At 39.5% G+C, this 27,607-nt stretch overlaps 1 protein-coding gene across 1 annotated transcript in view; it reads right to left on the reverse strand.

Annotated features, from left to right (window-relative positions):
* The window catches only part of LOC121464678 (vomeronasal type-2 receptor 26-like), a 48,639-nt gene extending 21,606 nt beyond the window's left edge, over window positions 1-27,033 (reverse strand). The window contains exons 1-3 of the mRNA XM_041677701.1: window positions 26,813-27,033; window positions 4,213-4,504; window positions 2,146-2,955 (exon numbers count right to left, since the gene is read on the reverse strand). Of these exons, the coding sequence (XP_041533635.1) occupies window positions 2,146-2,955; window positions 4,213-4,504; window positions 26,813-27,033 (1,323 nt within the window). The remainder of the gene's footprint in view (window positions 1-2,145; window positions 2,956-4,212; window positions 4,505-26,812) is intronic.
* Between the last annotated feature and the right edge of the window lie 574 nt (window positions 27,034-27,607).

Consider the following 27,607-nt stretch of genomic DNA (forward strand, 5'->3'; position numbering starts at 1 on the left):
CTGAACTTAATAGAGGAGAAAGTGGAAAGTATTTTGCAATGCATGGGCACAAGAGACCACTTCCTGTGTATAAACACAGTATCACAGACAATAAGAGCAACAATGAATAAATGGGACTTCCTAAAACTGAGAACTTTCTGTAAAGCAAAGGACACAGTCAATCAGACAAAAAGTTAACCTACTGAATGGGAGAAGATCTTGACCAACCTCACATCAGACAAATGAATGATCTCCAAAATATATAAAGAACTCAAGAAATTAGTCATTAAAAATCTAAATAATCCAATTAAAATGGTGTACTGAATTAAACAGATTTCTCAACAGAAGAATTTCAAATGATAAAAAAATACTTAAGGGCATGTTCAACTTCCTTAGCTATCAGGGAAATGCAAATCAAAACAACTTTGAGATACCATCTTCCACCTGTCAGAATGGCTAAAAGCAAAAACACCAATGATAGCTCATGCTGGAGAGGCTGTGGAGTAAGAGGAACACTCATAGTAACACAACCTTGTGCAACCACTTTGGAAATCACCGTAGCAATTTCTCAGAAAATTGGGAATCTACCTACCTTAGCATCCAGCAATATCACTCTTGGGCATATACTCAAAAGATGCCCAATCATACTATAAGAGCATTTGTTCAACTATGTTCAAAACAGGATTATTTGTAATAGCCAGAACATAAACAACCTAGATGCCCGTCAATGGAAGAGTGGATAAAGAAAGTGTGATACATCTATACATTAGAGTACTACTCAGTGGTAAAAATCAATGTCATCTTGAATTTTGCATGCAAATGGATGGAGTTAGAAAACACTATCCTGAGTGAGGTAACCCAGAATCAAAAAATGAATATAGTATGTAATAACTCATAAGTAGATTCTAGCCATAAACAAAGGATATTGAGCATATAGCTTCTGATCCTAGAAAAACTAATAAGTTTAACTCAAAGAAAAGCATACGTAGATTCACCTGGAAATTGGAATCAGACAAGATTGCCTAACAAAACTTTGTAGCATAGGGTATGGGGGTAGAAGGAAGTGGAGAAGAGGAACGGGAGGGGAGAAGGAGAGGGTTGGGGAAAGCTTGAGGAAATGGGATAGTTGAGATGAAGGAAGGACAGATATGAGAACAAGAAAAGAGATATCTTTATTGTGGGAGCCTTTTGGGGTTTAGCAAGAAAACTGGCTCTAGAAAATTTCCCAGGAATCTACAAGGATGACCCCAGCTAAGACCCTAAGCAATAGAGGAAAGGGTGCCCAAACTGGCTTTTCCCTGTATTCAGACTGATGATTATCTTAAATATCACCGTAGAACCTTCATCCGACAACAGATGGAAAAAGATGCAGAGACCCACATCGAAGTACTGAACTAAGCTCCCAAGGTCCGGTAGAAAAGTGGAAGGAGTAAGATTATGAGCAAGGGGGTCAATACCACAAGGAGTTGACCCACTGAAAAAAATGTGCCTGAGCTAATGGGAGCTCACCAACTCCAACTGTCCTGGGAATGATGATCATGGGATCAAACTAGTCCCTTTGAATGTGGTTTACAGTTGGGTCAGATTGTGTGGCCAATGACAACAGCACTGGGATTTGTCTCTACTCCATGTACTGGTGTTTTGGGATCCTATTCTCTTTGGATGTATACCTTGCTCAACCTAGATGTAGTGAGGGGGTATCCTTGGACTTTCCAGAGGACAGGGTACCTTACCCTCTCTTAAGATTGCCTAGGGGAGAGGGGCAGGTGTATGGAGGATGCGTGAAGGGAGGGCAAGGAGTGGAGGAAGTGGTAATTTGTATTGGTATTTTTTAAGTTATAATAAAAAAAGAAAAGAGAAAAAATTGACTATTGAACTTAAAAATTTTGAGATTAATTGTTTTTGGATATCTTGCAGAATTTCAGGTCATACTATGAAAGCATTTGTTGAAATTTGTACAGAATTAATATCTTCAAAGCAAAGCTACCATCTCCCAAAGCGTGCACCATATTACAGACACATACACACACATTGTGAAAGAACCCCTTTACACTTTGCCTTACTCTTTTAATTATAAGGTGAAAATGTGTTATACGCTTGTGTACCATGAATTACTTACTAATAATGTAAGTGCCCAGTGCTTCCCTTAGTTATGAGTTGGCTTACCTGCCAAGGTAGAAGACTGTCCTTGTTTGCCGCTTTGTGAGGTGCTATTTCTGTTTTACTCAAAAGCATTTTATGGAGGGCATGGGCCACTGCATACACTGCATTCCATATGGAAACTCTGGGTTCAGAAGTGATCATCACAACCTTTTCTTCTTTAGTCTCTAGGGATATATTTGGTGGGCAGGGTATATATTTTCCACAGTGTAAAGGAGGAGGTGTGCAAGCAAATGTGTCAATCCAGAATTTACGGAAGTAAAGATCTTCTGGGTATTGGGAGGGCATAAGTGCTTTGATAAAGTGCTTGAAGCCAGGAATATTTTCATTTTTTGAAAATGAAAAGCTTCCTCCAAAAATGTACATCAAAATATTTAACTCATATTCAGACTCCAAGTGAAATAATTGTGGCTTTGTCATGATCCACACTTTCCTTCTGTTTGATATGAGTCCATTTTTGAAGCAGAAAAACAATATGTCATTTATATCACCATAGAATATATGTACATTTACTTGTGTATCTTGATTTAAACTCAGCAACCCAACTTCAGATACTAACTGAATCTTCCAATTAGTTGGGAGTTTTACTGTAAAAGCTACACAGATATCTTCTGATGCGATCTCCGCTTTCAAGTCAGAGATGAACTCCTTACCTTTTACATCATCAGACACAATGAGCCCCACCCATTTCCAGGAAAAGTGCAGCAATAAAGAGATCACACCTTGGATTAGTGCTGTGTCTTTTGGAGACATCTGGTAAAGGGATGGGAATGTATCTTTGTCAGTTAGTGCAGAATCAAAATTTCCATATGAGATCTGATGAAGCAAACAAAAAAAGTCATTCAGAGATTCTGGGTGTTGGAGTCATCACCCTTAGAGAGGAAATGAGTTTATTATTCACAGAAGAGAATCAGGAAACTGAAGGTTGGTGAAGAGAGTGTCTTCTGTGAGATTAGCTTTTCTCTCTCATCATGTGATGGCATATGGTCACTTTCAAGTACTATGGGCTCCAAAGTTACTAAGAGTTTTTGAAGCACCTAAAAAGTGACTGATATCATTTTCATGGCAGTTTTGAAAGGGACAATTGAATTCTATTGTTCAAATAACAATTGAACAGAGCATCTGTTGTAGAGAAAGACTGCAGAAGCATTACCAAGTGCTGTAGTCTGACTACATATCAATATCTTTACTAGAATCTTTAGTTTTAGGAAAGTAAATGACAAATTTGTTCATAGATTTAGCTCCTGCATTTAGAAAAGAGCAAGGCCTGAAGATCTGGGGGAACATCAGCAAGTTTTGTTGCCTTCTCCTTCCCTAATGATAGATTTGATGAGTCATCACTGAGCAACTGATATAAAATGTGAGTACCTGAAAATTACCATGTTTATCATTTTTTATATCAGGATCCATCACATTAATCATTTTTAACTGAGTGATAATAATCAGTGTTGCACTGTCCGATGTTCTAATCTTGTTTATTCCTGAGCATGGTCCACATCTAAGGTTTTTCTGTTTGTAGTGATGCCTTAATGATGGCTGTTTTGCTTCAATAGTGCCTGGTAAGAGCCCCTTGTGCGGATTTATCTAAGCAGTTCTTCTCTGTGAGTGCTATTCAGAGATCTACTTTTCTGAATGAGAAAATAAATTCCTTGTAACACTTTTATTAATAATATCTTTGAGGATTGTCCAAATTTATTTAAATGTCCCAAACTTTCTGTTGCTCTATCTGTCAGTAATAAACCATTGGAGGAACTATGAGATATTTATGACCTAGCTTGGGCAGTTATCTGTGCTGTAGACTCTGACTTGTGAGCAGCACTCAGCTATAATCTACCACAGTACATACTGCCAATGTTTGGACATAGAATCATAAATACTAGTAATTGATCTGTTTGGAAATTCAAGTACTTGCTGCTCACATTTTTCACCACACTCTTTCCCCTGTTGATTATAGCAAAATCCAGGTAATTCATTTACTTTTATTTTAAATTACTGGAGGTAAATATAGCAACTTCATCTTCTTTTGGTCAGGTCTCCTATGTGAGTATAGTCACCAGAACATTATTAACTTACTTGTGGAACTTTGTAGAGTTCCAAAAGTGTTCCAATTGCAGCAGAAAATTCAGGCCTGACTCCTGCAATGATTGCAAGAGCTTTGTATTGAGTTTTGCATTTGTAGTTAGGGATAAACTCACTCCTTCCAGACAGCCACATCTGAGGTCCTTCTAAGGTTCTGTAGTGATAGTCAAAAGCATTGTAGAGGTGGAAACCCAAGGTCACATTGGGAAGCAGTTGTGCATCTTTATTGATCTCCTCAATGGCAAAGTATAAGGTCAGCAAATAATGATAGTTCTTCCATTTCTCTCTAAACAGGAGGAGCAGAATGATGAGTACAATCAGGCCATTATTCTCAGAAACTCCATAACAGATTCAGGAAGAGGCCTTTAAGCCTTGACTTCTATTCTAACACATAAAGCTTGTATGAATGAGCTGCTGACAGCTCAGGAACATCATGGCATGGCTCATGAAGTTCTTGGTATTTGAATTATATTTTAGTATTTGTTTCTGGAATTACTTGCTACTCCTGTGTAGTATTCTGATTCAGGTTACAGAAGCCACTCTTTGGGCGACTATAGTTTGCAACACCTGTTTTCTGGGGATCCATGTCCTCCTCTGGCCTCTGTAGGCACCAGGCACACATGTAGACAAAACAATCTACAAACAATAGACAAAAAAATAAAAAAAAATATATTTCTAAAATTTCAGAAACTTGTAAACAAAGAAAAAATTGTTCTCTAAACTTGCAGATTAAATGACTGAATAGAGTCTCCTGCCAGGGAAGAAGAAATGTAAGTAAAATAATAAGTAAAATTAGAATATGAAAAATAGTAAAAGCTCCCAAATTCAAGACAGTACTAAAAGAATTCTCAAAATGAGAGGAAAAGAAACCTTGGAAGCAGGAAGGTGAGCTAAACTGTTTCACTCACTTATGATATTCAGTGATTGGAGAGGGGATTTTAGGAGATACTTTCAAAACCTGGGTTAGATGAGAGCCTGGTCAGCCCTACTGGAGCAAGCAAGAGAAATCATGTATCCACTGAGTTCTCTTAAAGGAGAGATTCTACATAGAGATCTGTTGGCAGCAGAAAAAAAAATATGACTTTTGTTTACATCATGTGACTGTGAGGTCTATAGCTAGATGCTATGTTAAGAGAGAATCTGTTGTTCATAACCAATGAATAGTCACTATTGAGAAAAGGAGAAATCCCTTCCTGCGGATTATTCAATACTGAGTGTTCAGCAGTATAAATGTACACATGTATATAAATGTATACACGTGTAAATGTGTGTATATGATTAACATGTGTATAAATGTATTCATGTGTATAAATCATACATGAGAACTCCTGGAAAGATCCGTGTCTACAGAGACTGGCTGATATCAACTTTAGTGATGTGGAGATGTTGGAATTTTGCAGATCTAGAAACTCATTACCTTACTCCAGGCTAACTGCACCAACATGAACAGCCATCTATGGACAACTTTGGAGGTGAGTTATTCTCCTATAACGAAGGTGAAATTCCCTTGAAATCTAGGAACTTAGTAGAGCACTGTCTTCCAACAACCTAAAAGCTAACCATGACATCAGATATCATATTGGTCCTGTAGCATGTATTTTTCTGACTTGCCTGTGACCTCCTGGCTGATGTATCCACTAATTTACTTGATTTACAACTTGCTTTATATTTTACTATGAAATCTTCATGAAACTGTCTCCTCAATGGAACATGGATCTTGGGTCACCTAAATCTGTGTTCACTGGCCATGATCACACTAATTTGATTCTAGAATAAATTTTTTCTTTTTCCATTTGAGTTCAGGGCTGAGGTTTTTGCAATGACACAAAACAATAGTATACAGCAAATAATTGATTAAGTTGGTTATATATGTAAACTTATTTATTTATATGTGCGGAATTTGTTAACTAACAATAATTATAAAAATGAATTTGATAGAAAATGGCTCTAAGAGACAAGACAGAGTTTGATGTAGGTAAAGAGGAGGAAATAAGAGAATTATATTTTAAATGTGGAGGTGTTGGAGAGAAAAAATGATCAATATAAATTGTCTGCAATTTTTTAGTAAAATAGAAAAAGTGTATAAAAATTTCAGTATACAAAAATTTTAAAGATTTAGCAATATAACACACCGACATGAAGGAAAACCCACAGGGTGTGGGTACTGTACTTAGTCTTCCACAAATTCTGAGTGGAAAGAACAAAATGTGGATTTTAGAAAACAGGCAATAGGAAAGTTATATACCAGATGATCAGGCAGCATATAAGCTAGTCTAGAAAGGACATAAGAAATAGAGTCCAGCCATGGGCAACCACAAATCAAGTTTCTTACTAGAGAATTATGCTGGAGTTTTTAATGAAACCTCTGAGCCTTAGCCCACTGAGGTAGTAAAAATATAAATCTATGAATCTGTTGATCATTACAGTGAAGCCGGATACCGAAAGATTATTGTGGTGTTTCTGAGATCCACACAGCATCCTCCTGCCTGTTGTTTAACAACCAACAGGTTTTCAAAGTGTCAACACCTGTACTGTTCTCATGCTAAAGTGGCTTTCCAGACTCATGTCAATATGGAGTCACCCAGTGGTTATACAGCATTGAGAGCAGTATGGTCAGGGGTAGTCCCAAAGAGTGAGAGAATCTAGCCAGCCCTTAGAATTCACAGCTCAATGTGGCTATAGAGTTCTGATGTTCAAAGAAGAAAAATGGCTCCCATTAACACAGGCTGGTGGACATCAGACCCTCATTCAGTATAGACACAGGAACAAGATAAGCCAAAGAAGGAGAAGTGTTCACACTGTTAACTGAACTCCTTCCATATGCACAAGTGGAAGTTTGCAATTACTGAAAACAGGGATATCCCTTTCTGCTAACCCTTAGCTTCTTTTTTTTATTTTAAAACTCGATTTAAATTTTCCCATAACATTTAAAAGAGTTTGTATGTCCCTTTTTCTTTTGCGAGGTCCTTCGAACCCCCAACACAGCTTGCTTCAGGGCTGAGGGGAGCAGAGAGCCAGCAGGGTCTTCTGCCACTGGGTCTTCTTTTTTCCATCATACCCTGCCCCCAAGCAGGCCTTTTCATCTGCAAGGTTCTTGGAACCGTGCAAGAGACCAAGCTCTCCTGCTGAGGGGACCAGAGAGATGAGTTGATGGCCACAAGACCAACAGCAAGAAGTGCCACTCTCTGGGACCTTCCAAGGGAGACAGAATCCAGCCTTCCCCAGTTCCCTAAGCTTTTCTGGCCATCCAGTGAGGTGTGTTTCTACTTCTGATTTCATTACCCCATCCCACCCTGCCCCCAAGCCCACCTTTTCTTCCACACGGTCCTTGGATCCCTCAACACAGCCTGCTTCAGGTCTGAGGGGACTGGAGAGCCAGAAGGGAATGCTCCTGCCACTGGGTCTTCTATCTCCCATCCACCCTGCCCAAAATCCTGCCTTTTCATCTGCAAGGTCCTTGGAACCCTGATAGAGAGGGGACTGGAGAGCCTGCCTTTTTGCCTGCAAAATCCTTGAAACCCTGCATCACAGCCTGCTCCAGTGGTGAGGGAACCTAAGAGACAATAGACCATGAAAAACTCCCAAGCAATCAGTCAGCCACAGCAAAGATTGGATACAGGTGCCAAGACTCTGCTGGCCTAATTAGAAGGAAGAGATGGGTAGGTGCCAATGCCTACATTACTCCAACACACTGAAAGCAACATGGTAACATCAGAATCCAGTGAACATACAACAAGAAAACTTGAACATCCTAACCCAGAAGAAGTAGAAGAAAAGAACTTTAACCACAACTTTATGAAAATGATGGAGACCTTTAAAAATGAAGTAAAAAACTCTTTTAAAGATATGAAGGAGAGGACAAAGAAAAAATTAGAAGAAATTAATAAATCCCTCAAAGATACTCAAGAAAATAAAGAAGCTTTTTCTTTCGCACGACCCAGCCCCCCCAGCACCCCTCCCCAACCCTGCCCTGCTGTATGCTAGGACCAGTGCTCAAGTACAGTTTTAAGCTCCTAAACTAAGGCTACCCACCCAGAGCGGTGAGTGCCTGCCTACCGGGCAGGCCTCAGGGTCCCCTGTAAGGGAGCCTGGCACCTTCAGCTTGCTCCATTCATCCTGTTGGCCCTGGATCATTGGGCTACCGGCGGCCCTGTTTAGTTGCTGAGGAATCCCATCAGGATGGGTGAGTGTGTGCTATCCAGGGGCAGACTGTCCCAGAAGAGAGCACAAAACCCCCTCCCCCAGCTCCTTCTGCAGGGCTGTCTTTCTTTCGCACGACCCAGCCCCCCCAGCACCCCTCCCAACCCTGGCCTGCTGTATGCTAGGACCAGTGCTCAAGTACAGTTTTAAGCTCCTAAACTAAGGCTACCCACCCAGAGCAGTGAGTGCCTGCCTACCTGGCAGGCCTCAGGGTCCCCTGTAAGGGAGCGGGGCAACTTCAGCTCCTGCGCTAGGCTTCCTGAGCGCACCTGGATACTGCTCCCCCCCCTTGCTCCATTCATCCTGTTGGCCCTGGATCACTGGGCTACCAGTGGCCCTGTTTAGTTGCTGAGGAATCCCATCAGGACGGGAACGGTTCATGCTTCTACACTGAAGAGATACCCAGAGAGTCAATCACAGCAAAGACTGGACCAAGACACCAGGCCTCTCCTGGCTCCATTTGAAGGAAGTGATGGGAAGGCGCCAATGCAAGAATTCCTCCAACAACCTGAAAGGCAACATGACACCACCAGAACCCAGGGATCCCGAAATAAGAAGAATTGTACACCCTACTCCTGAAGAAATAGAAGAAATCGACTCAAAAGTGAACTATATGAAAATAATAGAGGACCTTAAACAGGAGGTGAAAAACTGTCATAAACAATTAGAGATTACAAACAAAAAGGTAGAGGAAATGAATAAATCGCTCAAAGACACAGAAGAAAACCAAGAGAAACAAGAAAAAGGAATCAAACAGGTTAGGGAAGTGGTTCAAGACATGAAGAATGAAATGGAAACAATGAAGAAAGCACAAACCGAGGTAAGAATGGAGATGGAAAATCTGGGTAAATGAACAGGAACGACAGAGACAAGTACTAACAACAGATTACAAGAGATAGAAGAGATAATATCAGACACTGAAGATACCATAGAGAAAATAAACACACTGATCAAAGAAAACAGCAAAACCAACAATTCTCATCACAAAACATTCAGGAAATTTGGGACACAATAAAACGACCAAACCTAAGAATAATTGGAGTAGAAGAAGGAGAAGAAGTGCAGCTCAACGGTACAGAAAATATACTTAATAAAATTATAGAAGAAAACTTTCCCAACCTGAAGAAAGAGGTACATATGAAGGTTCAAGAAGCATGCAGAACACCAAATAGGCTGGATCAAAAAAAAATCCCCTCGCCATATAATAATCAAAACACAAAATATACAGAATAAAGAAAGAATATTAAGAGCCGCAAAGGAAAAAGGCCAAGTTCCTTATAAAGGTAAACCTATCAGACTTACACCTGACTTCTCTATGGAAACCATGAAAGCCAGAAGGTCCTGGATAGACGTACTGCAAAAACTAAGAGATCATGGATGCAAGCCCAGACTACTATATCCAGCCAAGCTTTCGTTCACTATAAATGGAGAAAACAAAATTTTCCAGGATAAAAACAAATTTAAACAATACGTAGCCACAAATCCAGCCTTACAGAAAATTATAGAAGGAAAATCACTAACCAAGGAGTCCAACAATGCCCACAATAACTCAGTCATCTAGAGACCTTTCACCAGCGCAACTCAAAGAAGGGAAGCACACAAACCCTATTACTAAAAAAGTGACTGGAGTAAACAACCACTGGTCATTAATATCACTTAATGTCAATGGGCTCAACTCACATATAAAAAGGCACAGGCTAAGAGATTGGATACGAAAACAGGATCCAACATTCTGCTGTCTACAAGAAACACACCTCAACCACAAAGACAGGCACCTACTCAGAGTAAAGGGCTGGGAAAAGGCTTATCAAGCAAATGGACCTAAGAAACAAGCAGGTGTGGCCATACTAATTTCTAACAAAGTTGACTTCAAACTTAAATCAATCAGAAGAGATGGAGAGGGACATTTTATACTCATAACAGGAACAATTCATCAGGAAGAAGTCTCAATCCTGAATATCTACGCCCCTAATATAAAACCGCTCACGTATGTAAAAGAAACATTACTAAAACTCAAGGCAGCCATCAAACCACACACAATGATAGTAGGAGACTTCAACACTCCTCTCTCACCAATGGACAGGTCAATCAAACAGAAACCTAACAGAGAAATTAGAGAATTAATGGAGGTAATGAAGCAAATGGACTTTACAGACATCTATAGATTATTCCACCCAAAGAGGAAAGAATATACCTTCTTCTCTGCAGCTCATGGAACCTTCTCGAAAATTGACCACATACTCGGTAGCAAAGCTAACTTACACAGTTACAAAAAATATTAGTAACCACCTGCGTCTTATTAGATCACCATGGATTAAAGTTAGAATTCAACAACAATGCTACCCGCAGAAAGCCTACAAACTCATGGAAACTGAACAGTCAACTACTGAACCATACGTGGATTAAGAAAGAAATAAAGAAAGAAATTAAAGTCTTCCTTGAATTCAATGAACATAAAGAAACAACATACTCGAACTTATGGGACACTATGAAAGCAGTGCTAAGAGGAAAGTTCATCGCACTAAGTGCCCACTTAAAGAAAACAGAGAAAGCACATTTTGAAGACTTAACAGCCCAACTGAAAGCTCTAGAAAAAAAAGAAGCAGACTCACCTAGGAGGAGTAGAAGATTGGAAATAATCAAACTGAGGGCTGAAATCAACAAAATAGAAACACAGAAAACAATCCAAAGAATCAATGAAACAAAAAGCTGATTCCTGGACAAAATCAACAAGAAAGATAAACCCCTATCCAAACTAATCAAACGGCAGAGAGAGAATACGCAAATTAATATATCAGGAATGAAAAAAGGAACATAACCACAGACACAGAGGAAATTCAGAGAATCATCAGATCTTATTACTAAAGCCTGTATAACACAAAACTGGAAAATGTAAAAGAAATGACACTTTTTTAGATAAATACCATATACCAAAGTTAAACCAGGACCAGGTGAACAATCTAAACAGACCTGTTGGTCGTGAAGAATTAGAAGCTGTTATCAAAAACCTCCCTACCAAAAAAAGCCCAGGACCAGATGGTTTCAATGCAGAATTCTACCAGAACTTCCAAGAAGAGCTAATACCTATACTCCTTAATGTATTCCACAATATAGAAACAGAAGGGTCATTAACTAATTCCTTTTATGAAGCTACATTTACTCTGATAGCAAAACCACACAAAGACTCAAGCAGGAAAGAGAATTACAGGCCAATCTCACTCATGAACATCGACGCAAAAATCCTCAACAAAATACTGGCAAACCGAATCCAAGAACACATCTGAAAAATTATCCATTATGATCAAGTAGGCTTCATTCCTGAGATGCAGGGCTGGTTCAACATACGAAAATCTATCAATGTAATCCAGCATATAAATAAACTGAAAGAAAATAACCATATGATCATCTCATTAGATGCTGAAAAAGCATTCGACAAAATTCAACATCCATTTATGTTAAAAGTCTTGGAGAGATTAAGGATACAAGGGTCATACCTAAATATAATAAAAGCTATATACAGCAAGCCGACAGCTAACATCAAATTAAATGGAGAGAAACTCAAAGCCATCCTGCTTAACTCAGGAACACGACAAAGCTGTCCACTCTCGCCATACCTCTTCAAAATAGTACTTGAAGTTCTAGCAATAGCAATAAGACAATATAATGGGATCAAGGGGATTCAAATTGGAAAGGAAGAAGTTAAACTTTTGTTATTCGCAGATGATATGATAGTGTACTTAAGCGACACCCAAAACTCCACCAAAGAACTTTTACAGCTGATAAACAGCTTCAGTAATGTGTCAGGATACAAGATCAACTCCAAAAAATCAGTCGCCCTCTTATACACAAAGGATATGGAAGCAGAGAGGGAAATCAGAGAAGCTTCACAAATCACGATAGCCACAAACAGCATAAAATATCTTGGGGTAAATCTAACCAAGGAAGTGAAAGATCTATTTGACAAGAACTTTAAGGCATTGAAGAAAGAAATTGAAGAGGATACCAAAAAATGGATGGATCTCCCTTGCTCTTGGATTGGGAGGATCAACATAGTAAAAATGGCAATTCTACCTAAGGCAATTTATAGATTCAATGCAATCCCCATCAAGATCCCATCAAAATTCTTCACAGATCTGGAGAGGACAATAATCAACTTTATATGGAAAAACAAAAAACCCAGGATAGCCAAAACAATCCTATACAATAAAGGATCTTCTGGAGGCATTACCATCCCTGACTTCAAACTCTATTACAGAGCTACAGTAATGAAAACAGTGTGGTACTGGCATAAAAACAGAGAAGTCGACCAATGGAATCGTATAGAAGACCCGGATTTTAACCCACAAACCTATGAACACCGCATTTTTGATAAAGGAGCTAAAAGTATACAATGGAAGAAAGAAAGCATCTTCAACAAATGGTGCTGGCACAACTGGATGTCAACCTGTAGAAGAATGAAAATAGACCCATATCTATCACCGTGCACAAAACTCAAGTCCAAATAGATTAAAGACCTCAATATCAGCCTGAGCACACTGAAAAGGATAGAAGAGAAAGTTGGAAATACCCTACAACAGATGGGCACAGGAAATCGCTTCCTATGTATAACACCAGAAGCACAGACATTAAGGGCAACATTGAATAAATGGGACCTACTAAAACTGAGAAACTTCTGTAAAGCAAAGGACACTGTCACTAAGACACAAAGGCCACCTACTGACTGGGAGAAGATCTTCACTAACCCCGCAACAGACAAAGGTCTGTTCTCCAAAATATATAGAGAACTCAAGAAACTAGACTTTAAAATGCTAATTAAACCAATTAAATAATGGGGCACTGATCTGAACAGAGAATTCTCAACAGAAGAATTTCAAATGGCCAAAAGACACTTAAGGTCATGCACAACCTCCTTAGCGATCAGGGAAATGCAAATCAAAACAACTCTGAGATATCATCTTACACTTGTCACAATGGCTAAAGCCAAAAACACCAACGATAGCCTTTGCTGGAGAGGCTGTGGAGGAAGGGGTACCCTCGTCCATTGCTGGTGGGAATGCAATCTTGTGTAACCACTATGTAAGTCAGTGTTTCGGTTTCTCAGGAAATTCGGAATCAACCTACCCCTGGACCCAGCAATACCACTCTTGGGAATATACCCAAGAGATGCCCTACCATATGACAAAAGCATTTGTTCAACTATGTTCATGGCAGTATTATTTGTAATAGCCAGAACCTGGAAACAACCTAGATGCCCTTCAATGGAAGAATGGATGAAGAAAGTATGGAATATCTACACATTAGAGTACTACGCTGCGGTAAAAAACAATGACTTCTCGAATTTTGCATGCAAATGGATGGAAATAGAAAACACTATCCTGAGTGAGGTATCCCAGACCCAAAAAGATGAACATGGGATGTACTCACTCATAATTGGTTTCTAGCCATAAATAAGGGTCACGAAGTCTACAATAGGTGAATCTAAAGAAGCTAAGTAAGAAGGGGAACCCAAGGAAAAACATATAGTTATCCTCTTGGCTAAGGGAAGTAGACAAAATTGCCGGGGAGAAAATTGGGATCTTGGGGGTGGGGTGGGATGGGGGTAAGGGGAGATGGGGAGAGAAAAGTTAGAAGCGAAGGAGGTCGGGCCTTGGGAAAACAGGAGGATTGGGATAAAGGAAGGTTGGACAGGGGAGCACAGAACCAAAATTCATAGTTAACGGAGCCACTTTAGGGTGGGCAAGAGACCTGACCCTAGAGGGGCTCCCAAGTGCCCAAGCCGAGGTCCCCAGTTAGTTCCTTGGGCAGCTGAGGATAGGGAACCTGAAATGACCCTATCCTAGAGCAATACTGACGAATATCTTGCATGTCATCATAGAACCTTCATCTGGTGATGGATGGAGATAGAGACAGAGACCCACACTGGAGCACTGGACTGAGCTCCCAAGGTCCCAATGAGGAGCAGAAGGAGGGAGAACATGAGCAAAGAAGTCGGGACCACGAGGGATGCACCCACCCACTGAGACAGTGGAGCTGATCTACTGGGAGCTCACCAAGACCAGCTGGACTGTGACTGAAAAAGCATGGGATAAAACTGGACTCTCTGAACATGGCGAACAATGAGGGCTGATGAGACACAAAGGACAATGGCACGGAGTTTTGATCCTACGTAATGTGATGGTTTTGTGGGAGTCTAGCCAGTTTGGATGTTCACCTTCCTAGATATGGACGGAGGGGGGAGGTTCTAGGTCTTACCACAGTGCAGAAAACCCTGACTGCTCTTTGGACAGGAGAGGGAGGGGGGAAAGAGTGGGGGGAGGGGGAGAAGGGTGGGAGGAGGGGGCGTAGGGTGGGAAGAGGGGGAGGGAAATGGGAGGCTGGGAAGTTGTGGAAACTTGTTTTTTTTTCTCCTTTTCTCAATTAAAAAAAAAGAAAATAAAGAAAAAGCAATCAAACAGGTGAAGGAAACAGTTCAAGATATGAAGGCCGAAATTGAGGTAATAAAGAAAACACAAACTGGGGGAAGATAGGATATGAAAAACCTGGTAAACAAATAGGAACTACAGAGGGAAATATTACTAACAGAATACAAAAGATAGAAGAAAAAATCTCAGGCACAGAGGATACAATAGAGGAAATAGAATCATTGGTCAAAGAAAATCCAACAAATTCTTAGCACAAACATCCAAGAAATTTCGGACACCATGAAAAGACTAAACCTAAGAATAATACAGTAGAACAAGGGAACAAATTACAGCTCAAAGGTCCAGAAAATATATTCAACAAAATTACTGAAGAAAACTTTCCCAATCTAAAGAAGGATATTCCTATAAAGGTACAAGAAACTTACAGAACTCTAAAGAGGATGAATCAAAAAAACACCCTCACTATAAAATAATCAAGACACAAAACATACAGAATAAAGAAAGAATTTTAAGATTTGCGAAGGAAAATGTCAAGTAACATATAAAGGTAAGCCTATCAGAATTACATTTGATTTATCAATGAAAAAGTTGAAAATCAAAAGATCTTGGAGATGTGCTGCAGACATAAAGAGACCATGGATGCAAGCCCAGACTAGTATACTCAGCAAAGCTTTCTTACACCATCAAGAGAAAATACAAGATATTCCATGACAAAAACAGATTTAAACAATATGTATACACAAACCCAGCCTTACAGAAAGTACTAGAAGGAAAACCTCAACCAATGGAAGCCAACAACACCCACAATAGCGCAGACATCTGATAACCCTCCACCAACACAACTCAAAGAAGGGAAACACACAAACACTACCACCAAAAAATAACCACTGGTCATTAATATCACTTAATATCAATGGACTCAATTCACCTATAAAAAGACGCAGGCTAAGAGAATGGTTATGAAAATAGGATCCAACATTATGCTGTCTACAGGAAACACACCTCAACCTCAAAGACAGACACTACCTCAGAGTAAAGGGTTGGGAAAAGATTTTCCAATCAAACAGACCTAAGAAACAAGCGGGTGAGGCTATCTTAATATCTAACATAATTGGTTTCAAACTAAAATCAATCAGAAGAGATGGAGAAGTACACTTTATACTCATAACAGGAACAATTCATCAAAATGAAGTCTCAACCCTGAATATCTATGCCCCTAATATAAAAGCACCCACATATGTAAAAGAAACATTACTAAAACTCAAATCACACATCAAACCCCACACATTAATAGTAGGAAATATCAACAGTCCTCTCTCACCAAGAGACAGTTCAACCAGACAGAAACCTAACAGAAAAATAAGAGAACTAACAGATGTAATGAATCAAATAGACATCTATAGAACATTCCACACAAAGAAGAAAGAATATACCTTCTTCTCAGAACCTCATGGAACCTTCTCTAAAATTGAACACATACTCGGTAACAATGCAAACATCCACAAATTCAAAAGAATTTGGAGTAATCACCTGTGTCTTATCAGATCACCATGGAGAAAAGTAAGAATTTAACAACAATACTACCCCCAGCAAGCCTACAAACTCATGGAAACCGAACAGTCAACAACTGAATTACACTTGGTTCAAGGAACAAATAAAGAAAGAAATGAAAGTCTTTCTTAAATTAAATGAAAATGAAGACACAACATACCCAAAACTATGGGACACATTGAAAACAGTGCTAAGAGGAAAGTTCATAGCACTAAGTGCCCACATAAAGAAAACAAAGAAAGCTCACTTTAGAGACTTAACAGCATACCTAAATGCTCTAGAAAAATAAGAGGCAGACTCAACAAGGAGGAGTAGAAGACTGGAAGTAATCAAACTGAGGGCTGAAATCAACAAAATAGAAACACAGAAAACAATACAAAGATTCAATGAAACAAAGAGCTTATTCTTTGAGAAAATCAACAAAATTGACAAACCCCTATCCAAACTAATCAAAAGGCAGAGATAGAACATCCAAATTAAAATAAGAAATGAAAAGGGGACATAACAACAGACACTGAGGAAATTCAGATAATCATTAGGTCTTACTACAAATGCATGTACTCCAAAAAATAGAAAAATGTAAAAGAAACGGACAGTTTTTTTGATAGATACCACATACTAAAATTAAACCAAGACAGGTGAGCAATTTAAATAGAACTATATGTCTCAAGGAAATAGAAGCTGTCATCAAAAAACTCCCAATCAAACAAAGCTCAGGGCCTCATGAGTTTAGTGCAAATTCTACTAGAACTTTCAAGAAGACCTAATAATTATACTCCTTAATGTGTTACACATAAAAGAAACAGAGGGTCATTGCCAAACTCTTTTTGTGAAGCTACAGTTACCCTAATAACAAAACCACACAAAGACTCAACCAAGAAAGAGAATTACAGACCAATCTTGCTCATGAACAAGGATGCAAAAATTCTCAATAAAATTCTGTCAAACCAAATCCAAGTTCACATATAAAAAAAATCATCCATTACAATCAAGTAGGCTTCATCCCAGAGATTCAGGTCTGGTTTAACATACAAAAATTTATCAGTGTAATCAATCATATGAATAAACTGAAAGAAAAAACCTTACAATCATTTCACTTGATGTCAAAAAAGCATTTGACAAAATATAACACCCCTTAAAGATAAAGATCTTGGAGAGATTCAGGATAAAAGAATCATATCTAAATATCAAAAAAGTAATGTACAGCATGCCAGAAGCTAACATCAAATTAAATGGAGAGAAACTCAATGAGATTCCACTAGAATTAGGAACAAGACAAGGCTGTCCACTCTCTCCATATCTCTTCAACATAGTGCTTAAAGTTCTAGCAATAGAAATATGAAAACATAAGTAGATCAAAGGGATTAGAATTGGAAATGAAGAGGTCAAACTTTTGTTATTTGCAGATGATATGATAGTGTACATAAGTGACCCCAAAACCTCTACCAGAGAATTCCTATAGCTGATAAATACCTTCAGTGATGTGGTAGGATACAAGATAAACTGAAAAAATCAGTAGCCCTTCTATACACAAAGGATAAAGAAGCTGAGAGTAAAATCAGAGAAACCTCACCTTTCACAATCGCCAAAGATAGCATAAGGTATCTTGGGTTTACACTAACCAAGGAAGTGAAAGACCTATTTGACAAGAACTTTAAGTCTTTTAAAGAAAGAAAATGAAGAGGATACCAGAAATGGAAAGATCTCCCATGGTCTTGGGTTTGTAGAATCAACATAGTAAAAATGGAAATCCTACAAAAGGCAATCTATAAATTAAATGCAATCCCCATCAAAATCCCAACAAAATTCTTCACAGACCTTGAGAGAACAAAAGTCAACTTTATATGGAAAAAAAAACAGGATAGTCAAAACAATTTTATACAATACAGGAACTTCCAGAGGCATTGCCATCCCTGACATCAAACTCTATTACAGAGCTATAGTAATGAAAACAGCCTGGTATTGGTATAAAAACAGATATTTTGACCAATGGAATTGAACTGAAGTCCCAGATATTAATCGACACACCTATGAAAACCTGATTTTTAACAAAGAAACTAAAATTATACAACGGAAAAAAGAAAGCATCTTTAATAAATGGTGCTGGCATAACTGGATGTCAACCTGTTGAAGAGTGAAAATAGATCCATATATCACCATGCACAAAACTGAAGTCCAAATGGATTAAAGACCTCAATATAAATCTGAACACACAGAACCTGATAGAAGAGAAAGTTGGAAGTAGCCTGCAATGCTTGGGAACAGGAGATCACTTCGTATGTATAACCCCAGTACCACAGACAAAAAGAAAAACAATGATTAAATGGGACCTCCTAAAACTGAGAATCTTCTGTAAATCAAAGGACACTGTCATTAAGACAAATGACAACCTATGAATGGGAGAAGATCTTCACCAACCCCACTCAGACAAAGGACTAATCTCCAAAATATTTAAATAAGTCAAGAAACTAGACATTAAAATTCTAAATAACCCAATTAAAAATGGTGTACTTGGTTTATGGCTAGAAACCAAATATGAGTGAGTACATCCCATGTTCCTCTTTTTGGGTCTGGCTTACCTCACTCAGGAGAGTGTTTTCTATTTCCATCCATTTGTATGCAAAATTCAAGAAGTCCTTGTTTCTTACTGCTGAGTAGTACTCTAATATGTATATATTCCATACTTTCTTCATCCATTCTTCCATTGAAGGGCATCTAGGTTGTTTCCAGGTTCTGGCTATCACAAACAATGCTGCTATGAGCATCGTAGAGCATACACTTTTGTTGGATGATAAGGCCTCTCTTGGGTATATTCCCAAGAGTGGTATTGCTGGGTCCAGGGGTAAGTTGATCCCGAATTTCCTGAGAAACCGACATACTGCTTTCCAAAGTGGTTGCACAAGTTTGCATTCCCACCAGCAATGGATGCGTGTACCCCTTTCTCCACAACCTCTCCAGCAAAGGCTATCATTGGTGTTTTTTTTTATTTTAGCCATTCTGCCATTGAGCCTATTATTAGTGATCCTAGAGAAGTTAAATAAGGAGAAACCAAAGAAAAACATATAGGTATCCTCCTGAATATTAACCTTCAGCAAGTGATGAAAGGAGACAGAGACAGAGACCCACATTGGAGCACAGGACTGAAATCTCAAGGTCCAAATCAGGAGCAGAAGGAGAGAGAGCACGAGCAAGGAACTCAGGACCGTGAGGGGTACACCCACACACTTAGACAATGGGGATGTTCTACTGGGAACTCACCAAGACCAGCTGGCCTGGGTCTGGAAAAGCCTGGGATAATACCAGACTCTCTGAACATAGAGGACAATGAGGACTACTGAGAACTCAAGAACAATGGCAATGGGTTTCTGATCATACTGCACGCACTGGCTTTGTGGGAGCCTAGGCAGTTTGGATGCTCAACTTACTAGGCCTGGATGGAGGTGGGGGTTCCTTGGACTTCCCACAGGACAGGGAACACTGATTGCTTTTCGGGCTGAGGGGGGGGACTTAATTGGGGGAGGGGGAGGGAAATGGGAGGCGGTGGTGGGGAAGAGACAGAAATCTTTAATAAATAAATGAATTAAAAAATTAAAAAATATAAATAAAAAATAAAAATAAAAATGGTGTACTGAACTAAACTGAGAATGACCAAAAGATACTTAAGGACATGTTCAACTTCCTTAGCTATGAGGGAATGCAAATCGCAAGAACTCTGAGATACCATCTTACACATGTCAGAATGGCTAAAATCAAAAACACCAATTATAGCTCATGCTGAAGTAAAGGTAACATTTATCCATTGCTGGTGGTAATGCAAACTTGTGCAAACAGTTTGAAAATCAATGTGGCAGTTTCTTAGAAAATTGGGAGTCAACATACCTCAGGATCTAGCAATATAACTCTTGGGAATATACCCAAAAGATGCCCAATCCTACTACAAAAGCATTTGTTCAACTATGTTCATAGCAGCACTATTTGTAATATCCTGGACCTGGAAACAACCTAGATGTCCCTCAACTGAAGAATGGATAAAGAAAGTGTGGCACATCTACACATTAGAGTACTACTCAATGGTAAAAGGCAATGATATTTTAAATTTTGCATGCAAATAGATGGAAGTAGAAAACACTATCCCGAGTAAGATAACCCAAAACCAAAAATATGAATATGGTATATACTCACTAATTAGTGGATTCTAGCCATAAACAAAGGACATTGAGCCTATAGTTCATGATCTCAGAGAAGCTAAGTAATAAGTTGTACCCAAAGAAAAACACATAAAGAACCTTCAGGAAATTGGAAGCAAACAAGATTGCCAGGCAAAAATTGGTACATGGGGCACTGGGTGGGAGTAGCTAGAGTGAAGGGGAGAAGGGGAGAGGAAACAAGGGAAGGGGAGGGGAGAGCTTGGGTGAGTGGGATGGTTGAGATGTAGGAAGGATGGATATGGAAGCAGGGGAGGAGATATCTTAATTGAGGGAGCCATTTTGGAGTTTGCAAGAGGCTTGGCTCTGCAGGATTTCCCAGGAGTCCATGGGGATGACCTTAGCTAGGACCCTGGGCAGTGGAAAAGAGGGTGCCTGTACTGGCCTTGTCCCATAGTCAGACTGATGACTACGTGTGGTGAAGGATGGAGACAATGACAAAGACCCACATAGGAACACTGGACTGAGCTCCCAAAGTCCTGTTGACAAGTGGAAGGAGGAAGATTATGAGCAAGGAAGTCAGGACCCGAGGGTTTGGTCCACCTGCTGAGACAATATGTCTGAGCTAATGGGAGCTCACCAACACTAGCTGGACTGGGAATGGACGAGCATGGGATCAAATTGTACCCTCTGAATGTGGTTGACGGTTGGGGCAGACAAAGGGGACAATGATAATGGCACTGGAATTTGTCTCTACTGCATGTGGCTCTTGGGGACCCTATTCTTTTTGGATACATACCTTCCTAAGCCTGGATAATGGGGGGAGGGCCTTGGACATCCCACAGTCCAAGGTGCCTTGCTCTCTCTTAAGACTGAAGGGGGTGGGAGAGAGGGTGTTTGGAGGAGCTTGAAGGAAGTGGGAGGAGGGGAGGAAGTGGAAATTTTCACGGGTATTATTTATAAAGAAATAAAAAATAGCATATGTCTTTATTATTTGAGAATATCTTACATGCATAGAATGTGTTTTCATCAAATCCATATTGCCCCTTAACCACTTTTTGTTCCCTTATCATTCCTGACACTTTCACCACCTAAATTCAAGTGCATTCTCTGTAAATCCCCATAGAGGGCACTCTGCATTACCTGCACATACATGGGAGGGAGGCCTTCTGCTGAAGAATGGGAATCCTCTCCGTGATCACATCCTGAAGAAAACCGATTTTCCTACCTTGAGCAGCTACAAACTGTCAATGGCTCCTTAGGCAGGAGCAGTATTCGTGATCCTCTCTCCCATTAATGCAGGGATTTTATTCATTTCTTGATGGTCCTGTGCAGTCAGTCCATGTGTGCCATGGCCATGTCATTTAATGAACAAACAATTTCAACCCAATTATGCACTACCTCTGACTCTTAGAAAGTTCTACCCTCTCTTCTGAGTTTTGAGGGGAAAGAGTATATGATAAACGTGCCCCATGCAGATCTGGGTACTCCACAATCTCTCATTATCTGGTTGGTGACTACTTATAGGTTTATATATTGAACAACATCTATTGGAAAATAAAGCCTCCCTGAGAAGGTATAAGGAAAGTATGCACTTACCACTTAAAGGTAAGAACTGAGCAGGTAGGTAACATTTTGCTCTATTTAGCCTAATAATATTATTAGGCTCTCATTTAGGACAAATGACACAACTAACCATAGTTTCTTATGTCAATGGGACATGATATTTGACTATTGGAGCTGGACTTAAACCTGAGAAGAATGTTGTGGGTTACTCCCATAATATTCATGCCAGTATAAAGAAATGTCATCAGTGGGCATATGTTTTCCTGCCAGTCATAATTGTTGGTTTCAGGGATTGCTGGTGTGTTAAACAGTTTATTACATTTTTTATTAATGTGTATAACACTTTTAATTACTGTGGATGCTGCAGGTACGAATGAAATTTCCATGTCAGCCACAGCTTAATTACTCCATGTCCTGTGACTCAACTATGTGATGTTCCCATTAAACAGGTCCTTCCATCAGATTCTGGAGGGTAACCAAGAGCAAAGGAAAAGCTGTTAATGTTTGTGTGTATAGCGACAAATATTTGCAAACAACGTAAGACAGTTAACTCATACCTAGCACTTGTATTTTGCTTAATGGTTCATGATCTTTGGGAGATGCATTCTCCCCCAGCAATAGTGCTTTATAAGTGTATGTATTTAGGAAGCTTCTATAGGAGTACATTTCCATGAGCTTTTTCCAAAGTCTTAGAGTTAGTTATTCCTTCACACACTTTCTCTGGTCTGCTCCCCATCACTTGCTACTTAACCCTTCCTGCTCCAGTATTTCCCTTCCCCTCTTCATATCACATGTGTTCTATTTTCCTGCTAGTGAAATCCCCTCTCCTTTGCACCTTAGTAGTTTCCTGGCTAATATGTGTACTCCAGTCAAGTAGAGACACCGGAAGATTCAAAACTAGCATCTGCATATAAGAGAAAGCATTTGACTTTGTCTTCTTGTGTCTGGGTTACCTCATTCAGAATGGTAATTCCAGCTCCATCCGTTACATATAGATTCCATAATTCTATTTGTATTTGCACCAAATAAAATTTAGTTGTATACATGTACCACAGTTAAAATATTCATTCATCAGTTGATTGACATTGAGGCTGCTTCCATTTCAAGACTATTGTGAATAGAGCAACAATGAACATAGATGTTCAAGAATTTCTATCTCTTGTATTCTGCTGAACAGAGAATTCTCAGCAGAGGAAGTTCAAATGGCCAAAAGACACTTAAAGTCGTGCTCAACTTCCTTAGCAATCAGGGAAATGCAAATCAAAACAACTTTGAGATATCATCTTACACCTGTCAGAATGGCTAAAGTCAAAAACACCAAGGATAACCTTTGCTGGAGAGGCTGTGGAGGAACGGGTACCCTCATCCATTGCTGGTGGGAATGCAATCTTGTGCAACCACTGTGGAAGTCAGTGTTTTGGTTTCTCAGGAAATTCGGGATCAATTTACCCCTGGACCCAGCAATACCACTCCTGGGAATATACCCAAGAGATGCTCTATCATATGACAAAAGCATTTGATCAACTATGTTCATAGCAGTATTATTTGTAATAGCCAGAACCTGGAAACAACCTAGATGCCCTTCAATGGAAGAATGGATGAAGAAAGTATGGAATATATACACGCTAGAGTACTACGCTGCGGTAAAAAACAATGACTTCTCGAATTTTGCATGCAAATGGATGGAAATAGAAAACACTATCCTGAGTGAGGTGTCCCAGACCCAAAAAGATGAACATGGGATGTACTCGCTCATAATTGGTTTCTAGCCATAAATAAGGGCCACGGAGTCTACAATAGGTGAACCTAAAGAAACTAAGTAAGAAGGTGAACCCAAGGAAAAACATATAGTTATCCTCTTGGCTAAGGGAAGTAGACCAAATTGCCGGGGAGAAAATTAGGATCTTGGGGGTGGGGTGGGATGGGGGTAAGGGGAGATGGGGAGAGAAAAGGTAAAAGGGAAGGAGGGGGGACTTGGGGAATCAGGAGAATTGGGATAAAGGAAAGGTGGATAGGGGAGCACAGAACCACAATTCTTAGTTAAGGGAGCCACTTTAGGGTGGGCAAGAGATTTGACCCTAGAGGGGCTCCCAAGTGCCCAAGATGAGGTTCCCAGTTAGTTCCTTGGGCAGCTGAGGATTGGGAACCTGAAATGACCCTATCCTAGAGCAATACTGACGAATATCTTGCATATCATCATAGAACCTTCATCTGGTGATGGATAGAGATAGAGACAGAGACCCACACATGAGCACTGGACTGAGCTCCCAAGGTTCCAATGAGGAGCAGAAGGAGGGAGAACATGAGCAAAGAAGTCGGGACCACGAGGCGTGCACCCACCCACTGAGACAGTGGAGCTGATCTACTGGGAGCTCACCAAGACCAGCTGGACTGTGACCGAAAAAGCATGGGATAAAACCGGACTCTCTGAACATGGCGAACAATGAGGGCTGATGAGACGCCAAGGACAATGGCACGGGGTTTTGATCCTACTTAATGTGCTGGCTTTGTGGAAGCCTAGCCAGTATGGATGTTCACCTTCCTAGATATGGACGGAGGGGGGAGGACCTAGGACTTACCACACGGCAGGGAACCCGGACTGCTCTGTGGACTGGAGAGGGAGGGGGAGAGGAGTGGGAGGAGGGGGAGAAGGGTGGGAGGAGGGGGAGGGAAATGGGAGGCTGGGAGGAGGTGGAAACTTGTTTTTTGTTTATGTGTTTTTTTCTTCTTTTCTCAATAAAAAAAAAAGAATTTCTACAGTTGGATACGCAGTCTTTTACACATATGCCCAGGACTGATAGACATAGAGAATAGTGTAGATATCTTTCCACACTTTTAGAAATCCTCCACACTAATTTTCATAGGGCTTACCAGTTTGTAATCCCCATAACTCATATATATATTCCTGCATTTCTTGTGATTTATGTTCTTGTGAAATTTAAAATATCAAAGAAGTTTTGATTTATATTTCACTAATTGATAAGGAGCTTGAGCATATTTATGTTCTTTCTCAGTCACTAAACTGAATTCTCAGTTTAGGCCCATGTGTTTTATATTGGATTGTTTGTTTTATCAATAGTAAGGTCAATGTTGTTAAGACATTGGAACCTCTAGTTTCTGTTATTCCAACTTCTCTGGTTTTAGATCAAGGGAGGACTTTTGAGATGCAGTCTTGAAACCACTCAGCTATAAACAGACACTGACTATCTGCTTCTTCTACAATAAGGTTTCAGTACAGATTACAGAGAGTGGAAATATTAATATATCTAAGTCTTTCATCTTCATCTGTAAACTAAAACAAATTAATGCAAGATTCAGTGAGTTGCGACTGGAATTCACCTATGACACATCAGGCAGATAAGTACTGCTGTCAGTTAACAGTTAAAGCTTTCCTGCCCATTGCCTCTCCTTGAGGACGGGCTCTCTCTCCTCCTAGTCTTGGAACTCCTTCCATCTCCTGCTGTAGTGGGCTACTGAACTGTAGCCCTTCCATCCTGTGAAAGCATTCCTAGGAGTAGTGTATGTAACAAATAAATCTAGCATCTAGGAATTTTTTTCTTCACATATTCCATAACACCACAAGTACCAGGAGTATAGGCCTGGAAGTTTGTTTCCTTCTTACAGAGCAATGAATAGGTTGGACATTTAAGAAGAAACTTCATAGTATAGGACCATATAAACCTAGAATTGATGCTCAAATGAACAAAGGTACTGTTAAAACAATAAAAGCAAACAACAAAAATAACTATAAAAAGCAAAATTATTACTCCAAAATATAACTAACCAACAAATGAACCAAGAAATATTCAGAAACATCAAATGTCAGATTAGTAGTTCAAACAGTAAAAAGATGGATGACCTAAAAGAAAATAGAAACAAGAAAGTAAATTCAACTGGGCATTGAGACAAATACAACACTGTACAGGAAAATAATGGCTGAAGGGTGAAAAAAATATGTATCAAAGACTCAGTACCAAGAAAGTCAAATCCTAAAAGGAAATGGAGATTCTGGGGTAAGGGAGGAAGAGATAGAAATGTTGGAAATAAAATCAAGAAACTGCCAGTAAAACTTAGTGGAAAGTGACTCCAGCAACACTGACTAAGCAGAAGACAGAGTATCAGGAATGAAGAATGGGATTTGCAGACACTACATTAAAATATCAATGAGAAGTAAATAAGTAATAAACATGATCACAATGTCAAAATCTTGAGATATTTAAATAAACTAACGCAAGAATATGTGGGGTCGGAGATGCTAAGGTATGCACTAAAGACATGGGGATTTAACAGAAACTTTACTGGTCTATAGAAAGAAAGAAACATTCAAACACAACACATTTAGAGTCCAAAAGATATGTGAGCGGGGTGCAACCACTCCTGACACATTAAAGTCGATCTGTGAAAATAATATAAGCCTTACCATGAACTCACAATATGGACAGACACAAAAGTTGGTGATTTCCCTCTTTTGATCTCTACTTGACTAGAGAAATAAAGAGGAGGAGAGTAAAGATCTCTAGAAGCATAATGAATGAGGAAAGTTTCCAACTGAGTTTCACATTTCTGTGTATACAGTTCATTATTCTTAAAGGAATTACATGTGTGCAGATGAGCATGCACTGTCGTACAGCTAGAACAGCCTTAGCACAGGGCACAAGTACTTACATTAAGTTTGAGAATAATCCTTAGCACAGGGGCACAAGTACTTACATTAAACTTTTGATTAGTGGATTCTCTTTTTTCTCAAAAAATATCTGGATTTCCTTGGGTCCTTCTAGTGTGAAGAAAATGGGGATAAACGCACCTAGGATTAAGTCAGCCTTCATGTATGTGGTGGGCTTCCCATACTCAAAACACTTCCGATTAGTTATTTTCATTAACGCATACATAGATTGCAAGATTAGAAAGAGGCAAAGCAAAGAAAGAGACATGTCAGGGTCTGCACTACCCAGACAAAATCCCCTGCAACTAGGATGAGCCAAGAAGATTATTGGCTTAGTTCATGGAACAGGTTCAGACCTTGACAGTGTCAGAGAAGACTGTTAGCTACAGGTGGTTCCTGATGTTGCATAGTCTATGGTTCTCATGCAAGACAAGGACACAGAAGAAAGTCCAGAAAACCAAGGGTAAGTGAATGTTGACATTTTCCTCTAAATAATCAGAGTGAACATGAATGCACTGGCTTTTCTTGCTTTTCACTCTTGTATGTGTGCTCTGGGGATATCATTGCCCTGGGACTCTGCACCTGCATCCTCTACACTGGAGAAAAACATGTTTGCTTCTTTCCTTATTTCCCTACCTCTATGATTTCATAATCATCCACAGTGACTTTGGAGAACAGCATAGCATGAGACAGAATTATAGGTCAAGCATATTTGATTTGGATTGCTGTTTTGGAAGACACTTGGAAGTGTGAACATATGAGAGAAAAAGCCATAGCCGGACTCCACATTGCAAACACTTGAAATATTTCATACAATGTTTTCACATGAAGGTGAAGTGGTG

Source organism: Microtus oregoni, unplaced genomic scaffold (assembly GCF_018167655.1).
Source record: "Microtus oregoni isolate MIOR12 unplaced genomic scaffold, Mior012 000029F_ref0000214, whole genome shotgun sequence".
In the NCBI taxonomy this organism is placed as follows: domain Eukaryota; kingdom Metazoa; phylum Chordata; class Mammalia; order Rodentia; family Cricetidae; genus Microtus; species Microtus oregoni.